Source organism: Colletotrichum navitas (assembly GCF_030913465.1).
Source record: "Colletotrichum navitas strain CBS 125086 chromosome Unknown LY79scaffold_88, whole genome shotgun sequence".
In the NCBI taxonomy this organism is placed as follows: Eukaryota; Fungi; Ascomycota; class Sordariomycetes; order Glomerellales; family Glomerellaceae; genus Colletotrichum; species Colletotrichum navitas.
Window position 1 is genome coordinate 117,146 of NW_026850634.1, and position 22,410 is coordinate 139,555.

The 22,410-nt window shown below is 56.8% G+C and overlaps 8 protein-coding genes and 1 non-coding gene across 9 annotated transcripts; 4 read left to right on the forward strand and 5 right to left on the reverse strand.

Moving 5' to 3' along the window:
* Positions 1-1,417: 1,417 nt before the first annotated feature.
* LY79DRAFT_525437 (cAMP phosphodiesterase class-II) lies at positions 1,418-3,437 on the forward strand (the record flags this gene model as incomplete). Its single annotated transcript, XM_060555728.1, has 2 exons — positions 1,418-1,480; positions 1,947-3,437. 2 exons carry the CDS (start codon positions 1,418-1,420, stop codon positions 3,435-3,437), a joined length of 1,554 nt encoding a protein of 517 aa, XP_060409261.1.
* A 432-nt stretch (positions 3,438-3,869) lies between these two features.
* On the reverse strand, positions 3,870-4,848 carry LY79DRAFT_525412 (nitrilotriacetate monooxygenase component B; the record flags this gene model as incomplete). Its single annotated transcript, XM_060555722.1, has 2 exons — positions 3,870-4,004; positions 4,108-4,848. 2 exons carry the CDS (start codon positions 4,846-4,848, stop codon positions 3,870-3,872), a joined length of 876 nt encoding a protein of 291 aa, XP_060409262.1.
* Positions 4,849-6,814: 1,966 nt separating this feature from the next.
* Positions 6,815-7,246, forward strand: LY79DRAFT_525346 (uncharacterized protein; the record flags this gene model as incomplete). Its single annotated transcript, XM_060555715.1, has 2 exons — positions 6,815-7,053; positions 7,102-7,246. The coding sequence occupies 2 exons, from the start codon at positions 6,815-6,817 to the stop codon at positions 7,244-7,246; spliced, it is 384 nt and encodes a 127-aa protein (XP_060409263.1).
* A 1,258-nt stretch (positions 7,247-8,504) lies between these two features.
* Positions 8,505-11,093, forward strand: LY79DRAFT_525402 (metallo-beta-lactamase superfamily protein; the record flags this gene model as incomplete). Its single annotated transcript, XM_060555719.1, has 1 exon — positions 8,505-11,093. One exon carries the CDS (start codon positions 8,505-8,507, stop codon positions 11,091-11,093), a length of 2,589 nt encoding a protein of 862 aa, XP_060409264.1.
* Positions 11,094-11,563: 470 nt separating this feature from the next.
* Positions 11,564-12,285, reverse strand: LY79DRAFT_673485 (uncharacterized protein; the record flags this gene model as incomplete). The annotated part of the gene is made up of 3 exons (XM_060564182.1): positions 11,564-11,588; positions 11,659-11,852; positions 11,914-12,285. The coding sequence occupies 3 exons, from the start codon at positions 12,283-12,285 to the stop codon at positions 11,564-11,566; spliced, it is 591 nt and encodes a 196-aa protein (XP_060409265.1).
* Positions 12,286-12,907: 622 nt separating this feature from the next.
* LY79DRAFT_t245 lies at positions 12,908-12,990 on the reverse strand. The gene has a single exon. It is a non-coding gene; the product is annotated as a tRNA-Gln (tRNA).
* Positions 12,991-13,447: 457 nt separating this feature from the next.
* Positions 13,448-16,144, reverse strand: LY79DRAFT_593816 (uncharacterized protein; the record flags this gene model as incomplete). Its single annotated transcript, XM_060561608.1, has 1 exon — positions 13,448-16,144. One exon carries the CDS (start codon positions 16,142-16,144, stop codon positions 13,448-13,450), a length of 2,697 nt encoding a protein of 898 aa, XP_060409266.1.
* Positions 16,145-17,390: 1,246 nt separating this feature from the next.
* LY79DRAFT_616260 (DEAD/DEAH box helicase) lies at positions 17,391-20,180 on the reverse strand. Its single transcript, XM_060562001.1, has 2 exons — positions 18,415-20,180; positions 17,391-18,358 (listed from the first exon to the last, which is right to left on the reverse strand). Exons 1-2 carry the CDS (start codon positions 20,008-20,010, stop codon positions 17,633-17,635), a joined length of 2,322 nt encoding a protein of 773 aa, XP_060409267.1. The 5' UTR covers positions 20,011-20,180; the 3' UTR covers positions 17,391-17,632.
* A 133-nt stretch (positions 20,181-20,313) lies between these two features.
* On the forward strand, positions 20,314-22,105 carry LY79DRAFT_568170 (EB1-like domain-containing protein). Its single transcript, XM_060558946.1, has 4 exons — positions 20,314-20,735; positions 20,846-20,917; positions 21,007-21,119; positions 21,218-22,105. Exons 1-4 carry the CDS (start codon positions 20,722-20,724, stop codon positions 21,748-21,750), a joined length of 732 nt encoding a protein of 243 aa, XP_060409268.1. The 5' UTR covers positions 20,314-20,721; the 3' UTR covers positions 21,751-22,105.
* Positions 22,106-22,410: the final 305 nt, after the last annotated feature.

The following is a 22,410-nucleotide window of genomic DNA, read 5'->3' on the forward strand; positions in this document are numbered from 1 at the left end:
GGATTGCGTGGCTTACATCCCGGCTGTTACCTCTCTGTCCTCTTCCTCTTCGCCCTACCGTTACGCTGCAACCAACCAGGAAGGTAAGTACTTTACCTAGGCGCCCGCCTTACCTATGGTATCCGTACTACCTACCTAGTATCCGTAGGCACCTTGGAACCTGGAGAAACCCCAGCATCTGCATCGCTAGCGGCAACAACGCCCACCCGCCTCCACGCTTCTACCTTCAACGACTCCAATGGCCCAGAGAGTCTCTTCGAAACTCCGGAACCACCCCCGTCCACTCCTCTCGCTGTCGCCGTTGCTGTCGCCGTCCCTGGCCTACATCTACATCTGGTCCGTGGCCCATCATCTCTGTCTGTCTGTCTGTCCGCTTGTCCATCGTTACACACAACAACATCAAGCAAACCAGTAGGCAACCCAGCAGGTAAACTAACCAGCGAGCCACCACAATCCGCAGGCCCATCCACCCCCCGGACCCCAAACAAAGCCATTCGCAAACCGCTGCATCGGACTCAAACTTTGCCACACCTTTGTACATCCACCCTCGCATCCCTTCATTCATTATCTACTCCGTAATACATCCAAAACAGAAACTAGTGTAGTACAGGTACCTTCCTCCACTTCATCAACCAATATCCACCCTACTACTACTACTGGCCGAACAGTCGTCCTGCCCGCCTATCCCGGGCGCACGACATCGGGCCTTCGGGGAAGCCGTCCATCATCTCATCACACCAGCGCCATCCATCGCTTTGCTTCCCGCTCCCAGCATCCTTGTTGGAGCCTCTCGTCCCGAAAACGAGAACTGTTGTCGGCAAAGTGGAAAGAAAAGCGCCAATGCGCTACCGCTGCCGCTGCCAACATCGCTCCTAAAAGCCCCAACCCTGTTGTTTCGTTGCGATACATCGATACCCTAAACTGCGTGTGTCTCTCACTCACACACTCGCATCGCCATCAGTGCCGCATCTGCTCTTATCGCATTGCCCTGTTCTTACCCAATTCATTTTTTCCCCAACCCTTGCGCGCTTCGTTAATACAGCCCGTCTTCCTTAACCCCAGACCTGCGCCAACCACTCACCGACGACCCCCCTCACGTCCATCCGTTCAACATCTCATTCAGAACTCCGGTTCCGGATCTCCCCGCCCCTGCAGTAACCAATCCCTCCTCGGCGCGCGCGACCGGCGCGACGGTATTCGAATGCGATTCTCGTCCGTCCCATTCCACCCTCTTTGAAGCACGCTTAGTGGCCCCATCTTGGCATTCTGCGTCGGCGGGGTGGTGGTATTGGCTTTGCCCTTGTAGAGGCGACGTTGGCTGTGTGCCTCCGGTATCCGTCAATTACTGGCTGCAGATCTCATCCGTCAACGTTCATCGCGCAACATTGCGCTACATCCCTCGGGCATCCAATTCGCCATGGAAGACAATAATGGGGAGTCAGACAAGGCCCATTGCCCGGCCTTACAGGTCATCGTCCTGGTACGTCTACTCTTCCTGCGCCCGATGCACCTAGTCGTTCCGTCTCATTGCTGTTCGTTTCTCTTCCACCTCCATCCTTGACTGTTCCGTCTCGAGCTCTGCTGCCATGGATCGCGGGTGGGCACCTCAAGGCCTGGGAATGAGACAAGAGTCGCGATGATATCATTCGACCCGGCCCGGCGGCGCATTCTCCTGCCGTTCATGCAGATGCCTGTTTCGGGGTCAACCGCACTGAATAGGCAGTCCCTCCTGCAGGTGCATTACACCCATGGAATCTCTGCAAGCGCAGCTCTGAGGTGAAGCAGGCAGTGGTCAGCAACTCTCCCCCAGTCATCTTCACAGTCCAGGTCCTCTCTTTCACCCAAAGATGCGCCTTGTAATGCGGAGTATGACGCTTGGCTCGGGAGCGGAATTCCCTCACACCCTGACTCTCATCTCGTCTGCATCTCTGCTAACCCACTCGTAGGGTGCCGGTGGTGGTCCTCAGGAAAACAACACCACTGCTCTTCTCGTCCGTTCCGTCGCCTCGGGGTGGACCAAAGGATCCATCATTGCCGTAGACGCCGGGGTTCACCTATCTGCCATCACCCATATTCTCGAGACGTCGGTGCCGCCAGGCCTCGGCAGTACTGTACCGCTTCCCCACACCCTCACATCCGGGCCGTTTGCCGGCCTTGAGCTTAGGTCAGACACCACTTCGATTTACCCCTCTTCCATCGCCGCCCACATCACCCGGTCGCTTATCGACACCTATCTAATAACGCATCCTCACCTCGACCATATCTCTGGTTTCGTTGTCAATACAGCAGGCCTTACTAGACCCAAAAGGCTTGCAGCTCTGCCAAACACCATCAACGCCTTCAAAAGTCACATCTTCAACAACGTCATCTGGCCCAACCTCTCTGACGAGAATAATGGTGCGGGCATAGTGACATATACCCGCCTCGTTGAGGGCGGGTCGCCCTCCCTTGGTGACGGTGAATTCAAGGGCTATTTGGAGATTGCCGACCGTCTCGCCGTGAAGGCCTGGTCCGTCTCCCACGGCCACTGCTTGGAAAAACACCCCCATCGCGGCTCGACCTCCTCCGCTGCGACGCCCATGCGCTACTCGTCTGTCGATGCCGCCTCGGTTGCATCGCCGCGCATTATACCCCATGGTGCCGTCTCTAACGCTGCGCCGATCCCCCGGGCATCGTCTGTCGCGCCCGAGCCGCAAGCCAGTATATGCGTCTACGACTCTTCGGCCTATTTCATCCTTGATATGGCTACTAGCCTCGAGATCTTGGTATTCGGTGACGTCGAACCCGATTCCCTGTCACTCTCCCCTCGTAACTTGGGAATATGGCAGGAGGCTGCGACAAGGATTGCGTCGGGAAATCTTGCCGCCATCTTCATCGAGTGCTCATACGACGACTCCCACTCTGTCGATCGTCTTTTTGGGCACCTTAAACCTTGCTTCGTGATGGAGGAAATGCGAACGCTAGCCCAGGAGGTCGAAGTCGCGCGACAGGTTAACCACCTGTCGCGGAAGCGCAAACGTGTGATAGACCCCGACGGGATCCCACGGCGTCGAACCGGAGGTGCTTTTTCCCGACTTGCGGGCGGTGACGAATCCCCGGTTAGCCCTAAAACGGTGGCCAAGCGTCAACTCTTGTCGGACATCGGACATGTGCCGCCGCTCCCACCGGCTGCGACATCGGTGGAGACGCCGCATCTCACAACCCCAACGAAGGAGCTGTCTCTGCGGGAAGCCGAGGGGTTGAGTGAGAGCGAGGAAGGAAACCACAGGAACCTGCCTCTGAAGGGCATCAAGGTGGTCATTATCCACGTCAAAGACCGGTTGGATGGGCGGAACCAAGGGGACGTGATTCTGCAGGAGCTACGAGCTTACGAGGAGGATGCTCAACTAGGCTGCGAGTTTATTATTTCCGAGCCGGGCCAGAGCATCTACCTATAAAGGAAGCTCAGCATGCGCGCCAGGGGCGCATACAAATCGAGACCTAGACTCGCAAACGACAACAACACGACTTTTATGAGCTTTTCACGGACACGCGGAGCATGAGAGGGTGGTGTTTTGGGGGTCTGGAAATTAAGGCCGTTACGGGGGCGAGGGGGGGCTATGGATCTTGATACCGTGTACATTTTTTTATGTTTTGCGCACATTTCTCGCATTCTATACACACACGCACACACACATGTATATATCCGTCAGATGACCCGTCAAAACCGGTCGCCTCGTCTGCTCTGGAGTCGATTTTTATACTCTTGACCGCGCAGGTGTTTGCTTTAATGACACGTCAGTCATTCATCCTCGGCACAGCGAATATGTCCACCTCTCTCCTTTTCTTTTTCTCTTCACATCAAGTCTATCGACCTCATAGTTCGTCTATTAATCGCTCTTGGCAATCTTCTCCCAGCCCTCGTCGCCACCAATGTCCTTTTCCCAGTCCAGCCTCGGGAGCTCGATGACCTCGGTGGTGCGTCCGTAGGTGATGCCGCCTAATCTGCTAATGGGGCGGAGAACCTGTAGGCCTCCAGTCAGTAAAAGGGGGGAGGTATCGATGAGGGAAGGAATTGTCCTCGCTGATGGATAGTAAAACGAGGGGTGGGGGTGGACGGCAGCCTACCTTTGGGTCGACAATGTTCTTGTCGGCGTTGATGGCGTCCTCGCGGACCCAGAAGTTGACGCCCTCGATGAAGGCGACGACGCCGCTCTTCTTGCCGGGGGTGGACTTGGAGTCGTACTCCTTGTAGAAATCGAGCTTGCCCTCGACGCTGAAGACGGCCTCCTTGACGCGCGGGGCGGCGACGTGCTTGCAGTCGCGGACGGGGGTGAGGCCGCTGACGTCCCACTCGCTGCGGCCATAGGGGGCGTTGACGCTGGTGCTGTTGGCGGCCTCGAGGAAACCCTCGCCGATGATGTTGACGACGCACTCGCGGCTGTCGAGCAGGCAGCGGAGCGAGTCCTTGGGGCTGGCGACGGAGGCGGAGAAGCCGACGACGAAGAGCGGGGGGTCGTGGTTGACCATGTTGAAGTAGCTGAAGGGCGCGAGGTTCTCGACGGCGCCGTCGGCGGAGCGGGTGGAGAGGAAGGCGATGGGGCGGGGAACGACGGAGGAGATGAGGAGCTTGTAGTTGAAGATTGCCGGGCGGCCGTCCTCGTAGGGGTCGATGGCGACGTGGGCGGCGTCGGAGCGGCCGAGGGCGTTGGCGCCGCCGCCGTACTTCCAGTCCGGGTCGACCGTCTTGGTGAAGCGGATGCCGAGGGAGGGGTCGAAGGGCGGCCGGGACGCCTCGACGGACTTGAAGTCCGGGTGCGGGTTGTGCTTGGCTTGAGCGCCGCCTTCGGGCTTTTGCTGGGACGTCATTGCGCGGGCGAGGGCGGCAGTCGTCGCGGGGGTGGTTCTCGCGCGGCGGAGGTGCAAAGAGGAGGAGGAGGAGGTCGCGGGCGGTCGTTGGTGTAGGTGTCGTTGTCTCTGGGACAGGGCGCGCCGGGGTATCGTGGGAGTGAGACGGAGCAAGGCGGTACGGCTGGGAATGGACATCATATGTCGTCGAGGCGGGGGAGGCGAGAGGGGACCACGCAGATTTATGTTCGTGGGGGTGGGTTGGGCGGTCACACGTACAAACACACACACACACAAGCATACACCAGGATACAGGCCCACGCGAGTCGCTTGTTTTGCGGTTGCGGGATGGCGGACACGGGAAACCCACTAAAGGTTGGCGGGGGAAGCTCTCGCAGTGTCCCTGTTTCCTCGTCGCTCGCTCTCAGTTTTGTCAGAGTCCCCAGGTTGCTTACTGATGCTTTCTACGTACACATGCACCCTGCTGTAACGCGTCGCTCCTGGCGTCTCGGGCGGTGGAGTTGATGCCGAAGGCGCGGGTGGGGTCGGATATTTGGAAGGGAAGGAGGAGGGTTCGTTCGCCGATGATGATGGAGGGGCAAAGGTCCGCCGGCATGGTGGGGTAGCACTTGAGAACCCACCTTTATTGATGCATGATGCAATTGACAGGGACTGGTCACGCCTGTTTGGGCTTGGTTTGTGGGGGGGGGGGGGGGGGGTGCCTTAAGAGGCACCGCCTTTGATACGTACCTCAGCGGCGTCTCCTCCGGAAGTGAAGTGTCTACATAGTACTCGGATGGGGGACCACAACTTTCACATAGCTCCACGTATACCGATCGACCGTCATTTTTCTGTTCTTTCTTTCTTTCTTTTTTTTTCGTTCCGGGAGCTAGGGTTCTCACTGGAGCAAGACATCCGTGAGGAGGGGACATGGAAATCGGAACTCGGATGTGTGTGTGTGTGTAGTGAGAGGGTTGGCATGTGGAGAGAGAAAGCGGCTGGCGTGTACCTGCATGGTACGGATAGCGTGGCCTGGGCATAGACGATAAGATAACGCGGTGGGGGATCCGGCTGCTTACATACACATCTCCCGGAATGGGTAATGGGGATTTCGAAAGTCATGGTGCCATGTCTCTGGCGGTTGAGAGACTCAAACATGCCTCGTCTGCTCGTTTTCCAAAGTTCGGTGCAAATTCCCCATCATGGTTGGCATGGGGGACCGGGGGTGGCACCCGGAGAACTCGATCCTCGGCCCCAAGGTGCAGAACTTGGCCAGTCATCGACCGACGTTGCGAACATGTCTCGTATGTTTGTTATCGCCAGTGCGCCCATGTTGTTGGGACTGGCTGCAGCACTCACCGCGTTGACGAGATGAGATGAGTGTCTCAACAGCCGAAGCGCGCGGATGGAGGGGCAGACCCTTGGACAGCCCATCTAAAACACACAAAAAACACCTCTGGGCCAGTTAGAATTCGCGTTGAGAAGGAAAAAGACATTCCGGATTCATTGACTCGGTCTTACTTAGTGTCTGATGAACAACAGGAGAGGAGGGGGACCTCTATGGGGGAAGATGACATTCTCGTCTTGAGAACCCCGCCAAAGAGCCTATCCGGCTTTGTCAAGGTGGCAACGTCCCCCCGCCATTCCCGTCGGGGCGCGCGCATGGCATGGCGAGCCTCGTCCACGGCGGAGATTGGCTGCGTTTCTCATGCAGGGGACCGTCCGCGCCGTCGATGGAATGTCGGGGCAGGTGGCCACTTTTCCCAGGAACGGGAGACTGTCGACTTCTCGACTACGGGTGAGATGTGCGACCTCAACAATCCGGGCGTGATAACACTGTCTATATAAGTCCACAGCGATGGACCACAGAAAGCCCGTTGATGCTCTAGCTCTAAAATAAAATAAAATAAAAAGTTTCTCAGTTGGAAAGCACTCCTTGCAGAGATCAAGCACCGTCAATCCCTCCCTACGCACTCGCAACTCGATCATGAGCGCCATTCGCTCCTCGTCCTCGGCTCTCCTCCTCCTCGGCGGCGTCGCAACGCTTCCCGGCGCCGCCACTGTCCGCAGCCGGTTCCCGCAGCGCAGCCCGTCGTCCGACTCGGCCGACGCGGAACTGGGATACATGCAACAGCCTCTCGGCCCAGTGAGCAGCAGCAGCACCCGAACGGCGGCGCCTACCGCTGCCACTCAAAAGCCCGCCCCGCGCAGCAGCGCTGCGTCAGCGTCAACAGGGCCGCTGCGGTGGCAGACACAGGCCTTATGACTCCCCAGGACGGCGGCGCAGGTCGTCACGATGGCGACGATCCGCACACGCCCCCAGGCTTGGTACGAATCCGATGCTGGCTACAGGTCTAAGTCGGCCAGAGAGATGGTCGCAGTTATACTTGGTCGTAATCAGAAATACTCGTCACTATAGCCTGGGAAGTAATTACCGGAGGTGGTGAAAGAGTGGGAGAAGCGGGAAATTGGTTTCATTTGTTAGTCATAAGTGGTGATGATGGTCGGAAAAGACCATCCGGCTGGTTGGTTTGCGTTGATTGATTAATACCATTCATTTTATGGAAGGCAGGTCCCTGGATAGCGGGCCATATTGCTGAAGTCGGTGCTGAAGTGGTATTGGGAGTAGGCTCATCACAGTCCAGGTCCCAAGATGAGCGAGAAACTGCTATTGATGCATGTCTGCAGTGTCACCGGCAATAGTGCATTGTTGAGGTTGTCTACTCTGTGTTACCTAATGCTTGTGATGAAAGAAATTATTCCCGCTGACTCAGCCATGTCGTCGGTGTCTGATAAGGCCTCTTATCAACGTCAAGTTGGATTTTTTTTAGGTTTTATTTTTATTTTTTGACCGAAGAGTCATTCGCCTCGACAGGTTCAGCCAGTCAAGTCCGTCATACTCTAATGGCCAATTTTCCATGTGTTGATATCCACCACTGTTTTTCCCCCTCTCCCCTTCGTTCAAGAGCTTCGCGCTCCCCACACTCCTTTTCTCCTCCATGTACCGCCCAGTCACCCAAGAACATGTGGTACGAGCATTGAATAGGTTCCACGACACTTTATCCCGCTCGAAAGGAGTTACTGTATATCTGACTGCTGCGGCTTCTCGGCGATATCACGACGGCAAACCCAAGCCTGCGTCCTCGTCTGTACCGCGATCCCTTTCTGCATCGCGATCCACGTCACAGCCCGAGACGGAGGCGAGACCAGCCACGACTACCTCATACTCAACCACACACCTCACCCCCAGAAAGAAACCCGGGGCCTCTCCCTCTGGCCCTACCACCACTTCCCCAGTCAGCGCCCACAAACCGCCTCCTCGCTTTGCCCCTGTAGCAGCTTTGAAGGCCTCAGAGAGCAAGTACAAAGAACGGCCAAAATACTACTCTCGAAACACTATCCGTGACCTCAGATTGGAACGTCCCACGCCAGAGTTTTTGGAATCGTACGCGGGAAGATCGACTCCTGGACCCAATCGCTTTCATAACAAGATCCTCCGCGGCGACCCTCGGTCATTTCCTGGCAAGAAGGCGCTCTGCATACCGGGGGGTTGGGACGATCTTAGCAGTGGAATCGGCCGCAAGAGAAAATTTTTTTACTGCTGCAATCTTCTCGTAGGACCTCTGGAAGAGCAGACATCGGTCCGCTGCCGCAAGAGAAACTTCCGCCTGGATACCATGGCGAACTATGTCCAGGTTGTGGCGACGCCAACCGCCGATACGGGCGCCTCCCTGTTGCTCCACTTCGACCACCGTCGCTACTTGTTTGGCAGTCTTTCCGAAGGAACTCAGCGGGCCTTGAGCCAACGCAAGCTTGCCGTTGCGAAGCTCGAGACCATGTTCATCTCTGGCGAGACCAAATGGGAAAACACGGGCGGGATGATTGGCATGATGCTGACCATCGCCGACGTCATGGATGGCAGCCGGAGAGAGATAATAGCCCGGAACGAAGCAAACAAGAAAGCCGGGAAAAAGGAAATAGCCTTCAAGGGCCCCGAACGCCTCGAGATACACGGTGCCCGAAATCTGAACTATTCCATTGCGACAGCGCGCACTTTCACCTTCAGAAAGGGGCTTCCCATGCGTGCCGTCGAGGTCCACGAAGACCCGAGATTGACCAATCCCGAAGCCTCCACGCCTGACTGGGAAGATGACGCGATCCAGGTCTGGAAAGTTCCCGTCTCCGCCGCCGACAACGCCTCATTTCCCCTCAGCAAGCCACGTAAGAGAAGCCACGAGGTAATGACCGCAGAGGACGAGGCCTTGCAGACCCGCTCTCGTGCGAATTCTGCATCAGACGAGCAGGCCAAGGCAAAGGAGCACGGCGTACTAGGCGTGGTCTCCCAATTCATGGCTCGTGAAAAGGCTCATGACGATCAGGAGGAGGCCAAAACGCGCGAGGCGCTAGAGGCGATCGTGGGAGACATGTTTAGCTCGGACTGGACCATGGACAAGTTGTACGCGACAAGGCTCTCCCAGGTTCAGCTTCCTGCTACCATCTTTGTCAAGGAGGATGGCCAGGTCAAAAAGTACAATGGCCCTCTGCCCGGCGAGAGGGGCAAGGTACCCGACATTGAAGTCCTTGTGCGGTATCCCTGGCCAGCAGTGAAAGTCCAGACGCTTCCACCAACCACACGTTCTAACTCGGCTACATGCTACGTCGTTAAGAACAGAGGCCGTAGAGGCAAGTTTAACCCGGTCGTTGCCAAGGAGTTGGGAGTCGAACCTCGCAACTTCAAGCTCCTTGCGGCCGGCCGGACGGTCGTGGGTAAAACTGGCAAAGAGGTGACACCGGACATGGTGCTTGGGGAGCCGGTAAAACCCGTCGGCTTTGCTGTAATCGACATTGCGAACACGTCCTTCATCGAATCGTTCCTCGGCAGATCCGAGTGGCAGAACCAAACCCTGATGGAGAACGTGCCTATCTTCTACTGGATTCTTGGCCAGTCGGTAATTGATGACCCACGCATCCAAACGTTCATCAAGGAGCGACCCCATATCAAGCATGTCATCATGGCCCCGGACGCCAGCCCGAACATGGTGTCCATGGAATCCTACGCTCTCCTCCACGCCAAGCTACGGCGCATCGACCCTGACCGCTTTCCCCCACTCGTTTACGACAACACGGTTCGGGACCTTTCGCACCTTGGCCCCAATGTCGAGGCTGCGCGTGTCGGTATGAAGGCCACTTTGGGAGGCGGACTTGAGGCAAAGAACGATGAGGTTGTGCCGTTTCCTACATTCAAGGAGGCTGATAACATCGACGGCAAGGCGCTGAAGCTATCTCGAGCTGCCGCGGCCAAGATCAACGATCCCGGTTTCCTCGAGGAGGTTGAAAGGGTGGAGCAGGATATCCCGAACCGCGACACCGAGATCATCCCGCTCGGAACCGGATCTGCCCTGCCCTCCAAGTACCGTAACGTCTCCTCGACCATCATCCGCGTGCCGCAGTACGGCACTTACGTTCTCGACTGCGGTGAAAACACCCTCGGCCAGCTCCGCCGTGCCTACCCCGCCGAAGAGGTCACCAAGATTCTCCAGGAAACCCGATGCATCTTCATCAGCCACATGCACGCAGACCACCAGCTCGGAACCGCCAGGTTCATCCGTGCCTGGGCCGATGCGACCGCAAGCTTCGACCCGCCTCCCACACTTACGATCGCCGGCACTAACGCCATGCGCCTCTTCCTGCTTGAGTACAACCGCGTCGAATCGCTTGATTACGAGCGCCTGCGGTTCTTCAACAGAGAAGACCGCTTGTTTCCTCATGGCGATGGCTGCCTGCCGCCCGACTGTCCCACCCGCCTCGCCTCTCTTCAGCTGGTCCGGGTCTCACATTGTCAAAACGCATACGCCGGCGTCTTGACCTGGCCCTCGGGCCTAAAGATCGCCTACTCGGGCGACTGCCGGCCGAGCGACGACTTCGTCGAGGCCGCCAAGGGTGCTACGCTGCTCATCCACGAGAGCACCTTTGACGACGACAAGATGGGCGATGCGGTGGCCAAGAAGCACTCCACCATGTCCGAGGCACTCGACGTCGGCTACCGCATGGGCGCGCGCCGCGTGCTGCTGACGCACTTCTCGCAGCGCTACGCCAAGCTGCCGCTGGTCGAGAGGCGGACGACGCCGACGGGCGCCGACCAGGCTGTCCTCATGGCCTTTGACCAGATGTGCGTCAAGCTTGGCGAGTTCCGCCATGCCCAGGCGTTCTTGCCTGCTATCCGACGCTTCTTCGACACGGACGATCCGAAGGGGGAGGAAGACTAATAGGGTAGAGCTCTCTGTTGATAAACAATGACAATCTGAGCAATCCCCAAAGCCACTTTGCCCGCAAATATGACGCTTCCAAAACTACAGAGATTTGGCAGTCTTTATACTCTCTACCTGAAAATTATGTTTGACGATGCTGGAAATCATCACAGCAACACACACACACAGACACACATAGACACACAAACCAACTAATCTCAGATAAGATCCAGCGGACTGCCATCCGAGCTATGTTAATCGGGCACTTGGCACTGTTATAGACTGAAGATGGTAAAAAGAACAAAAGACGGGGCTACACTAATACTTTTATCGTGATCCAAAGTAAAAAGCGATCTCAAAGTACAGAAGCTTAGACAGAAGCCTGTTGCTTCCCCTGGGGGCCACGAGTGACCAATCAAGTCGGGCGAGCTCCGCGCTACTAAATACTACCTTGTTTCTTGATCTGGCAACAAACTCGAGTAGCTTCATCAGTACCCACTGCCGTAAATGTGACTGCGACGTATATTCATATATAATTGATTCCAAGGGTGGCCCTCCGAGCTGTTTCAATCGGGCACCTGACATCATCATGGACTGAAAACGACTGCAAACAAAAGACAGGGTGACGCCGATGCCGTTTTCGTTATATGGCTGGAAAGCGATCTCGAAGTACAAGACCTTGGAGAGAAGCCTGTTGCCGCTCCGGATCAACGTAGCGTAAGTGACCCCGGTGGACGTTTGTTGCGTGATGTTCTGTATCAGGTGCCAGTCTTCCGTCTGTGTGCTTGGTCGTAAACATGGCGGGTTGGAGTAGGGACCGGGCTCTTCGAGGACGAACTTGTTTGTCCATCCATACACCAACACGATTAGATTCCCTTGATCTGTTTCGGGTTGTCTTCTGGATGCTTCCGGGCCCCGAGGAGCGGGCAACTGCCGATGCACGGTCTCGGCGACGTTCCTCTGCGAGGTGCTGCAGTCTCATAGCTGACGAGATATGAGCCTGCACCATGACATCGTCTACAATGCTCCCTACGAAGCTGGCAATGTGGTCGGGGATCGCCATTTTGGTTTCGAAAGCTTTCAGGATCGAGTCTTTCATGAATACCAGCGAGACTGTGATATCCCTCTCGACGGGCGTCACCATCGCGATGGTATCGTCTTGGCGTTCCAGCAACAGGATCAGGTCTCTCGGGATCACATGATATTCCATGTCGAGAAGGGTGACATGTCACGTCGGGCTCGCTTCTGCGGCCCTAATCTGCCGCTGTGACCTGGTCAACTTCTTCGATCCAGAATGCCCATCTCGACGAAGAGGTTTCTTTCGGCGCGACGACGGAAGGCCTGGAACAAGCAGCCGTGGGCGCCCACTGGCCGTCATACCTGGAGTGAAGAGCAATGTCTTCATCTCTTCCTTCCAGGCTTGGGCCGTCTGCGCGAGCTGCGTCTGACTTGCGTTGTTTGCGTGACTTCTCGATGTATGGCAATGCTGCTACACCTGGGGAGGAGAAGGCTAATCAGTAAACCACATATGTCGGCACTGATGGGGGGGGGCTCAGCCAACGTCGCGGTTTCAGTGTCCCGCGCACCTCATCTTTGGGTGATCTAACGGGCAAAAATTATATACGAGGTGAGTGGTCATAGACTTGATGTACCGCCAGTGCAAACATATGTAAACATAACAAACGCCCAAATCACATTGGCAATTCAACGCTACAAAGCCAGACACTGCAAGTGTATCATACATTCCCCAGCATAATGGAGGCAAAAAAAAAAAAGCATACTGTCTTGGTCGCCGTCTATGCGAGGCACCGGACGCGGCGGCAAAAAGCGAGAGGTCCATCCAGGATTCGAACCTGGGCCTACGGAAATTCCAATCATCAGAATCCGACGTCCTAACCAACTAGACTAATAGACCAGGTGGAACGGATGATGAGCTTTGAGTCATCTAGCCACGTTGGAACGCACCGGCGGGGATTGCAAAATATGAAGGCTATAGTGGGGATAAGCAATCCCTTTCCCTGTTGGATGTGGTGGTGGTGGGGGAGGGACCAGGGCAAGGGCGATTGTCTCCCGGGTCTGGCGGGCGGGACAGAGAGGCCCCATTCACAGCGAGCCGGGATGCACCCGTTTAGAGACGTCACACTAGATTTTGAAAGATATTGTCTCTCAGAAAATCCAGGAGCGTCGACATTGATGTTTGGAGATGCAGATTTGGTTGTAAATGTCTACTTAAATCGTCACCGTCAGTGCTTTATTGCTCCGGTCCCCCCCAACCCACCCCCCTTCCCCTGGTATGCTGCTTCTCTCCCCCACCTCTCTCAAATCATCTCCGTACATGGTATTTCGATGCCCGTCACGGGAACTCCCGACGGTTACCGCCTCTGCTGGTATGACCCCTGCTGCTGTTGCGGCGGCCTTTGTTGCTGCTGATGCTGCTGCGACTGCTCCCTCCTGATCTGCCTTTCGAACCTCTTCGCTTCCGTCTTCGCGTCCTTTTCCCCATTCAGACCAACCTTTTTCAGCTCCTCCCTGACAAGCCCGACGGCCTCGGCCACGACGTCGTCGCCTCGTCGCCAGATGTACAAGGCCACCCCGTGCGACTCTAGGATCTCCTGCGCTCGCTGGAGCCGGCGCATCCACAGCTCGTGCTTTCTGTTTGGCGGTGCCGCCGCCGCTGCCGTAGCTGCGGGTCCGAGACTCGGACTACCTGTCGGCGAGGTAGAGCCCGACCTCAGACTGCCCGTCCTAGTCCTCGTAAAGGTGGGAAGGGTAGCCTGCGTCTGGGAGGCCGCGGAGGGCGGCAGTGCATCAAAGTCGATATCGCTATTGCTCGACAACCTGCGGCCGTTGGTGTTGCCCCGCGGACTAAGGCTCCGGGGGCCGGAAGGGGCTTCTCGACGCCGAGGCGGTGGAGGGGGCGGTGGGACTTTGGCTGTCCCATTCGCAGCTGCAGGTATCCTGGCAGTGTTCGGCAGACTCCTGCTGCTAGCCACGGTTTGCTGAGAGGAGTTATGCATTTGAGATAGTGGATGAGGGCCTGCGCGGTCGGCGGATGGCTTTCGAGATCTCGGAACAGGAGGGGGTGCGGCCCCGCCATTGACGCCAAATGTATTCGCGCTCGTATCCGATGGTGTGCTACGAAGGGCCACTGGCTTGTTTGGTCGAGGCGGAGCAGGTTTGCGACCGACGACGAGATCGGTGGAGCTAGAGTGCGGCTTTGGCCTCGCCTTGACCTGAGCTAGGGCAGCTGTATCGCTGAGCGTGATCTCCTCGGGTTCATCCGAAAAGTCGATCAGGTCGCCCATGACTGGTCCAACAGTCTTGGCCTCACCCCGCGGCGGCAATCCTGGTCGACTCGATGGCGTATCGCTCTGATCTGTGATCTTCAAAGTAGGGGCTTTCTGACGTGAACTGCCACCTTCGAATGAATTGTCAAAATAGCCCGCCTGCTCAGGTGTCGTGACGTCGCGGATAAAGATGGCAATGATGCGTCCTGGATGTGCCTCCACCAGCTCGGTATAGACCTCCAAATCAGCTTCACCACTGTCGCCTACTAGTAGAAACCGGCGTTCTGGAAAGTCGTGCATGAGCCTGGTAAGGGTACTCTTCTTTCTTTCCGCCACCGGTTCGAAAATCCCCTGAAGCATGCCGCTGTACTGCTTCAGATGGAGCGAACCAGGGGGGAGACCCGCGATCATGAAATAACTTGCGAGCACGGGGAACAGCTGCCATGGACTGTTTGAGCAGTAGTGCATACTCACGCCCATTTTGTGTAGCTCGTTGTACCACTCTCGAACGCCCTCCACCGTCAGATCCTTCAGTTCCCGCACAAATGTGTTGCGGAAGATTTCCTTGGCACCGCTCGAGATGTTGGACCGCTTGATAGTGTCGTCGATGTCACTGATCAGACTGACGCCCTTCGGCTCGATGATCTTGACCTCCTGAGTTGCAGACAGGTTCTCGTTGGCGAGAATGCGGACGTGGGTGGGAACGAACTCCAGAGCGGCACGCAATATGAAGTGACCGGCGTCGTTTGTCTGCACTGTCCGTGAGGCCGACTTTTCATCATTATAGAAGAAGACGGTGATGGGCAGCTGAACTAGAGGCGTTGTCATGAAGGGTGCTATTCTTGCCATGAGGTTGGCATTTGCGACAGAGAGTTCGGCGTCTGTTAGATCGGTGCCCGTCGTGTTCTGCCTAGATGGTGCCAGTTTCGGGGATCCAGGGGCATTCATGGGCGTGTGGGCGCCGCTTCGCGATATTGATCTCGCTCGGTATATGCTATCCGCGTCATCGTCGGATGCATCCTTCGGTGCCTCACTGAATCCGCCCCGGGTCGCCACACGCCGTTCCTCTCGACCCCTCTTCTCGATTTCCGCGGCTTCCTTGGCGATCTTCTCCTGTTCCCGCCGCTCCTCATGGGATTGGTGCAAGGCGGACAGGTTGTCGGCGGGCGCAGGGGCGTCTTGTCTTGGGGCCGGGATGCCACTCAACTGGCGCGCAAGACCGATGAGAATGCGGTTTCGCCGTGTTATCGGGCCCTTGTGCGGCGAGTACACCCAGCCCCTGACGTCGATGTCCACGATAGCCTTCTCATCCTCATTACGCTCCCATTCTTTCCTCCAGAACTCTTGGTCCCTGGCACTACCGGGCTGCTCTTCAGAGTGTTGCTGGTACTCCGCAGTCCAGTCTCGCTTAACGTGCCGCTTCGCATATGACGGAAAGATGACCATTTGGTCGTCTCCTTGGACGGTGATGGCGACGTTGGGGAACGACCCGGGGATCGTCGTCCGGGGCATGCCATCCTCCGGCTCTAAAGGCCGTATCCGCGTCTGCGCATATCCTTCTCTTATCTCATTGACGGCGGTGGCTCCGGCGCGGTATACACTGCCGGCTTTTGCAGCTAGCCATTTCCGCCGAAATCCCCTCTCACCCGGAGTTGGCAGGTCATCGGTCGATGGAGCTTCGTAACCATTGCCTGCACCGGCACCATCAGCGATGCCGGCGCCAGTTGCGCTGTGTCCCGCTCCTCCTCCGCCGTAGTTCGTGTAGTCTGAAAAGGTGGGCATCTTTTTGCTTAGGTTGCCTGCTCTCTCCCTCGCATGCCGCTTCGGCTTGACTGAGGACGGACCCAGGAGCAGCCGGCGGCCGTTGCGAGCGAGTACGTCGACAAGCCTGGTTTTCTCGTTCCGTTTACGCTGGCGCTCGAGTATATATCGGTATATGCTAGACTGGAACCGGTGCTTGAGCTGGGGGAGGGTGTCGAGGTGGAAGTTTAGGAGGCGCTCGCGGTATCGATCTCGTACGCTTCGCGGAAACAGGTATCGCAGGAGGCTGGTGCGGTTGTGAGGCTGCGGACGCGGGGGACCAAATCGCCCGAAGGGAGCCAGCTTGCTCTTGGTTGTGCCTTGGACAGGGTTCCAAGACGAACGGCGGGGAGCAGGACGGCCCACAGCACGGGCGTTATGTAGGAAGGAAAATCCAAGTCCGGGGTACGATGATCGGCGGAGCGAGGCCGACGAGGCGAAGTCGGCAGGGCTGCACAAGGCTAGCAGGCGACAGCGTCTTCTGACCCCCACGCTCTACAGGTGACGGAGGGACGGCAGAGGGTGATATAAGCACATGATCTTGAGCGGCTCTGGTGGGTGAAGTTGGCGCGACGGACCGGTTCGGAGTCGACGAAGCGGGAGCACGCGTGTACGTTTAGGGGAGGGGAAGAGACGAGGAGCTCGTGACGGTGGGCGGGCGCAAGCTTTAGGTTCGTGTTGGGGTAGGCGTTGGTCTCAGAAGCTCCCTGTGTCGCGCAATGCAAGTGAAAGATTGCTGTCCTGGATTGTTCGGAAGCGGCGACAGTACCGAAAGATGCGATTATGCGGAACAGGGAGCTGGTCTCTTCGCTTCTTTCTGGCCGTGTGCTGCTGCTGGTGGTGCAGTTGATGCGATACACTGGGGAAAGACAGGTCGGGGGGGAGGGGGGGGGGGGGGGGGGGGGGGCGACAGACTAGGCTAGCTAGACGCGAGACGAGACGCTGTTACGTCATCCTCGCATACCTAGCTAGCTTAAGGTAGCTTAGCTTCGCCCAGCATGCATGTTTAAGCTTGGCCCTCTTTGCGGAACACTGACGTGTTGTGTGGAGGATCTTCAGCGCTTTCGGCTTTCCCTGTGGCTTACCACTGCGATACGTAGGTAGCCAAGACGGTCCCTCATGAGGTTGCACTGGCAGGTATGGATGGACACAGGGTCACGGCTAGGTAACTTCGCTTGGCTCCTAAATGCCAAACTGACTATTCACAGACCGACATCCTTCCCATCGTGTGACAATTACTATTACGTACCGGTAGAAGAGCTACTAAAACACTGCGCATGTGAGACTGCGATGCTAGGGGACCGCATCCAATAGACATTGCACACTTCCACGCTATTCGCTTCCCCCATGCGGAATCATCTTTAGCCAAGAAAATTAAATGGTCTTTCCACGTGGTATTTTGGTCCATACAGCTTCCCTCGTCCAGGCATCTCCTGTTTTGTATTTTAAACACCGGAAAAAAAACCAGAATCACCGCTTCGTGCGAGCTAGCCTCGCCCTGGTCCTACCCTTGGCCGGGACGTTCTTCTTCTTGGGCTGCTTCTTGAGGTTGAGCACCGCACCCTGCCCGGCCCGCTCGGCCCTGCCCTTCTTCCACACCCTGTCCTCGCTGCGCATGGCCTTGGCGTCGAGCTTCTTCTTGTCCTTGTTGCTGAGCTTCTGCTTCTTGCCCTTGGGCCCGTTGAGCTCCTCGCGCCCCGCCTCCTTGGCCTTCTTCTTGTCCTGCTCCGTCTCAAACCACGTCCTCTTGGGCCGCGCCTTGATCTCCGCCTCGTGCTGCAGAATATTCTCTCCTTTCCTCACCTGCATCTCCGCCTGCGCGAACTGCTTCTCTTGCTTCTCCTCGACCATGATTTCCTCAATCTCGTCCTCCATCTCGTCCACCTGCGCCTGCCACTTGTCCGCTTCCGCCGGCTCGATGATGCGGCTCATGATCTTGGCCCCCTGTGCCTTACCCGCCTTGACCGCCGCCTTGACGACCTTACGATCCGGCTCGGCGGCCAGCGTGATGGCGATACCGGTTCTGCCGGCACGCGCCGTACGACCGACTCTGTGCACGTAAATTTCAATGTTCTGTGGCGCCTCGTAGTTGATGACTGTGTCGACACCCTTGATATCGAGACCACGGGAGGCCAGATCAGTCGCCAACAGGTAGTTGACCTTGCCGTCACGGAAGTTTTCGACACTGGCAATTCTCTAAATGCATGTTAGCGGGAGGTTTTTACAAGGAGGAATACTTTATAGCCACTTACCTGAGCTTGGTTCATGCTACCGTGAAGCTCGGCGCAAGACAAGCCAAGCAAGCCAAAGATGATTCTTGCACGGTGAGCCTCCTTCTTTTGGCGGAAGAAAACGATGACACGCTCGGTGTGCATCGTTTTGCAGATGTGGACCAGGTAACCCATGCGCTTCTCCTCGCGTCCCGGGCGCAGGCGAACAAACTCCTGCACCAAGGTACCGACAGTCTTGTTCTTCTGCGAGTCGACCATGACTCTGGCCGGCTTGTTCATGCCCAAGCGCACCAGCTTGTCGACGGACGATGTCATTGTGGCGGAGAAGAGCATGGTCTGTCGTGACTTGGGCAGGGTGGTCAGAATCTCGTTCAGCTCGTCGGCGAAACCGTCCTCGAGCATGCGATCGGCCTCATCGAGAACGAGAATCTCCACGGTATCGACGTTGAAGCTGGCAGAGTTCCTCATGTGGTCAATGAAACGACCCGGTGTGGCGATGATGACATCGGGACGAAGCCTCAGCTCCACCTCCTGGGCCTTGAGGCTCAGACCACCCACAGCCAGGGAGAATTTGATGTCGGTGTACGCAGCCAGCTTGGTGGCGACAGCGTGACACTGGATGGCCAATTCACGCGTCGGGGTCAGGATGACGACACGGCTGGTCGGCACCTTCTTGGGCCTGTAGAGAAGACGTTCGAGAATAGGGACGACGAAGGCGCCAGTCTTTCCGGAACCAGTGACGGCGCCACCGACCACATCCTTGCCCATCAGTGCAATAGGTATGGTCTTGGCCTGGATGGGCGTCGGCTTGGAAAAGCCAACAGCCGCGAGGCCTCGCAGCAGAGGACGCGACAGGGACATGGCCTGGAAGGACGATGAGGTATCCTTCTTGCCGGGCTTTGCCGGCTCTTCGGGGGCGAAGAAAGCGTCGCGCTTCGCCTGTTCCTCCGCATCCTCCTCTTCGTCGTCCGAGTCGTGATCGTCCTCGGGGTGGTTGACGGGCGTCGCAACCGAGTCGTTGTCGGATGCCGCGTCGTCGTCCTCGGCCTCTGCATCAGAACCCCCTTCTTCGTCGCCAGATTGCTCGACGTCGGGGTCCACACCCATGCCAAACGCATCGTCAGCCAAGACTTCATCGTCGTCGTCGTCCAGGTCGATGTCCACATCCATATCGTTATCCACCTCGTCGTCGTCGACAGCCTCCTCTTGTGCTTCCTCCGGCTTATCCACACCATCCCTCTTCGTGCGCCTCCTGCGAATGATTTCGTCGAGATCCACGCCGAGTGTCGTGTTGCTGCTCATGGACTTCTTGGCTCCTTCGAAACCCCAGCCTTCGAGTTCCGCATCGCCGAATTCGATGGCGCCGTCCTGCGCAAATTCAAAGTCCGAGTCCATGGCACCATCATCTTCGTCTTTTGCGCCCCATATGCCCTCGTTGACTTCTTCTTCGGGCAAATCCTCCTCCAAAGCAGCCTTTTTCGACTTCTTGGACGTCTTCACCTTCTTCTTAGGAGGAGCTGCGACAGGGGCCTCCTCCTCGATGATTTCTTCGTCATTGTCGGAAATTGTGTGGACAAAATCATCGTCGACGGGCTTGCGCTTGTTTGAGGGAGCCATTTTGGGCTATGGGAGAGTTGCAGAGGGAACGAATGTTGGGGACCGCGGGGTACTTTGCTGGCTCTCTCACACGATTCCCCAATGCCTGACACTAAAGCCAGAAATTTTTCTGGACGGATGGTGGAGCTCAACTTTTTCTGCCGTCCTTAAGGTGATCCTGGAGAAGGCGGTCAAAGTAATGTGTGGACCATTTCCGACGTTCGGACCATTCTCTGATTCTTAAGCTGGCGGATAGGAACCCAAAGCAGTACGTATCTTTGGGATTGCACGTGACTCTACCTGTCATCTTTGATTGTTCCAACAGCCCATGATGTGTACATAATACGGCACAACGGCTAGTGTCCAGTGAGTGTCCTTGGGGATTAGGGGCAACTCCCGACCGGGGGACCCCACCACGGTTGATTGGGCGACCACTCACAGTTTATTGGCAACAGTTTTTGGCCGCCTTCAAGCCCGCTGGGCGCCGACGAAGCAACGAGATTTAATTTCTGTCCTGTTGACTCTACAACTCGTCTTTTTCGGACCTAACCAAACTCGGTGCCTCACTTTCCCGCATCTCCTTCTCGACCACATCCGCGTCTCTCTGCTTCTTCTTGAGCGTCTTTTCCAACGACTTTTTCCTTTTTCCTGAGCGCGCATTTCGATCGTTCCGACTGCCATAAGAAGCTCCATCCGCAAGGCCACACAAAAACCACAAAACACACAGACAAGATGGGCGAATCCAGGTGGGCGAGCTTCCATCCCCTTCCACACCACCATATCGGCGTTGTGCTTGGCAGCATCAACAGACGTTGGCGCGTCGCAACTCTCTGCTAACATGACACGGGCTTTCCAGACAGGAACTCATCCAGTGGCTGAACCAGCTTCTGTCTCTCAACATCACAAAGGTCGAGCAATGCGGTACCGGGTACGTTCAAATACCCCTCCCCCGCCATGCGTTTATAGTGGGACCCTGATGGTTTTGATGGTGTTGCTAACGCTTCGTCCGAACCGCAGCGCGGCCCTCTGCCAGGTTTTTGACAGCATCTTCATGGATGTTCCCATGTCCCGTGTCAAGTTCAATGTCAACAGCGAATATGCCTATATTCAGAACTTCAAGGTCTTGCAGAGTGAGTATTGCGCAGTCTCCTTTCGTCCCGTTCCAGCCTACATCAGTTCTCTCTCCGGTGAAAACAGCTCTCGCTGACCGATTGCCCTCCCGGAACAGATACCTTCACCAAGCATCAGGTCGACAAGCCGATCCCCGTCGAGGCGCTGGTCAAGTGCAAGATGCAGGACAACCTCGAGTTCCTGCAATGGACCAAGAGGTTCTGGGACCTGAACTTCCCCGACCACGAGTACGACGCCGTCGCCCGGCGAAAGGGTGCTCCCGTCGCCTCGGGCGGCGGCCCCGCGCCCCGTGCCGCGTCCGGCTCCGGTGGCGCTGCCAGACGAGGAGGTACGACCCCCTTGGGCGGCGCCCGTGTCGCCAAGGCGGCGGGCCCCGGCACTGCGGCCCTCCAGCAGGAGAACGCCACCCTCAAGGAGACAGTCGTCGGCCTCGAGCGCGAGCGCGACTTCTACTTCAGCAAGCTCCGCGACATCGAGCTCCTGGTGCAGCAGGCAGTGGAGGAGGACCCCGAGCTGGAAAAGCAAGAAGACGGCCTCGTCAAGCAGATCCAGACCATCCTGTACTCGACGGAGGAGGGTTTCGAGATCCCTGCAGAGGGCGAGGCTGTCGACGACCAGGAGACTTTCTAGAGGGTGTAAAAGGTGCATTGGGGGTGTTGGGGGCAACGAGGCAAAAGCACACATGGGGTTGGCGCTAGTGCAAATACCCAGAGGCACGTAATAATCAATATATTGGCGGTGATGAGGCGGAGTAGTACTCGAGCACTCGAGGCCGAAGTCGGTCAGGGCTTGTGGCGGTCCCGTCCCGCACGAGCTGTCGTGATAAAAATCAAAACATTTTGGTCTGGAGCTTCAAATCACGTTATCACGTGGCCTACTCGTGGCGTGTCTACCGTGTTAGTAGGCAGATGAATCATTCTATAAATTCAGCTGGGTCGTGCTCCGAGTGACGGTATACGGGTTCGACCTTGATCATGTCCGGGGAAGGGAATATTATCGTCCGAGGACTTGCTCCAGATGACTTGCCGAGCTGACATCCGAACCCACGTATGGATGTGTGGGCAATGTAGGTAAGGTATTCATGGTTGGGAGAGAAACCTAGTCAGTCAGTGCCCTCCCCCCCTTGATGTGTCATCTCAACTTGATCGAGTACTTGATCTATCGTCTGACATTGCGCGAATGAATGGGTGGCAATAGTAACACTGGATACCTGCATTTGTTATGTAGCATGCATGCATCATATCCTGCAACACTGCCTTCGGTGTGTGCCCCGGTGCCTGCGTCAATCTG

What these genes read in the sequence shown, in the direction of transcription:
- LY79DRAFT_616260 (XM_060562001.1), bottom strand. Translation starts at nt 20,010, where the DNA reads ATGGCTCCCTCAAACAAGCGCAAGCCCGTCGACGATGATTTTGTCCAC. An exon ending in GTAGCATGAACCAAGCTCAG is followed by an intron (nt 18,359 to 18,414) that starts GTAAGTGGCTAT and finishes ACATGCATTTAG; the next exon opens with AGAATTGCCAGTGTCGAAAA.
- LY79DRAFT_568170 (XM_060558946.1), top strand. An exon ending in GTCGAGCAATGCGGTACCGG is followed by an intron (nt 20,918 to 21,006) that starts GTACGTTCAAAT and finishes TCCGAACCGCAG; the next exon opens with CGCGGCCCTCTGCCAGGTTT. An exon ending in GAACTTCAAGGTCTTGCAGA is followed by an intron (nt 21,120 to 21,217) that starts GTGAGTATTGCG and finishes CTCCCGGAACAG; the next exon opens with ATACCTTCACCAAGCATCAG.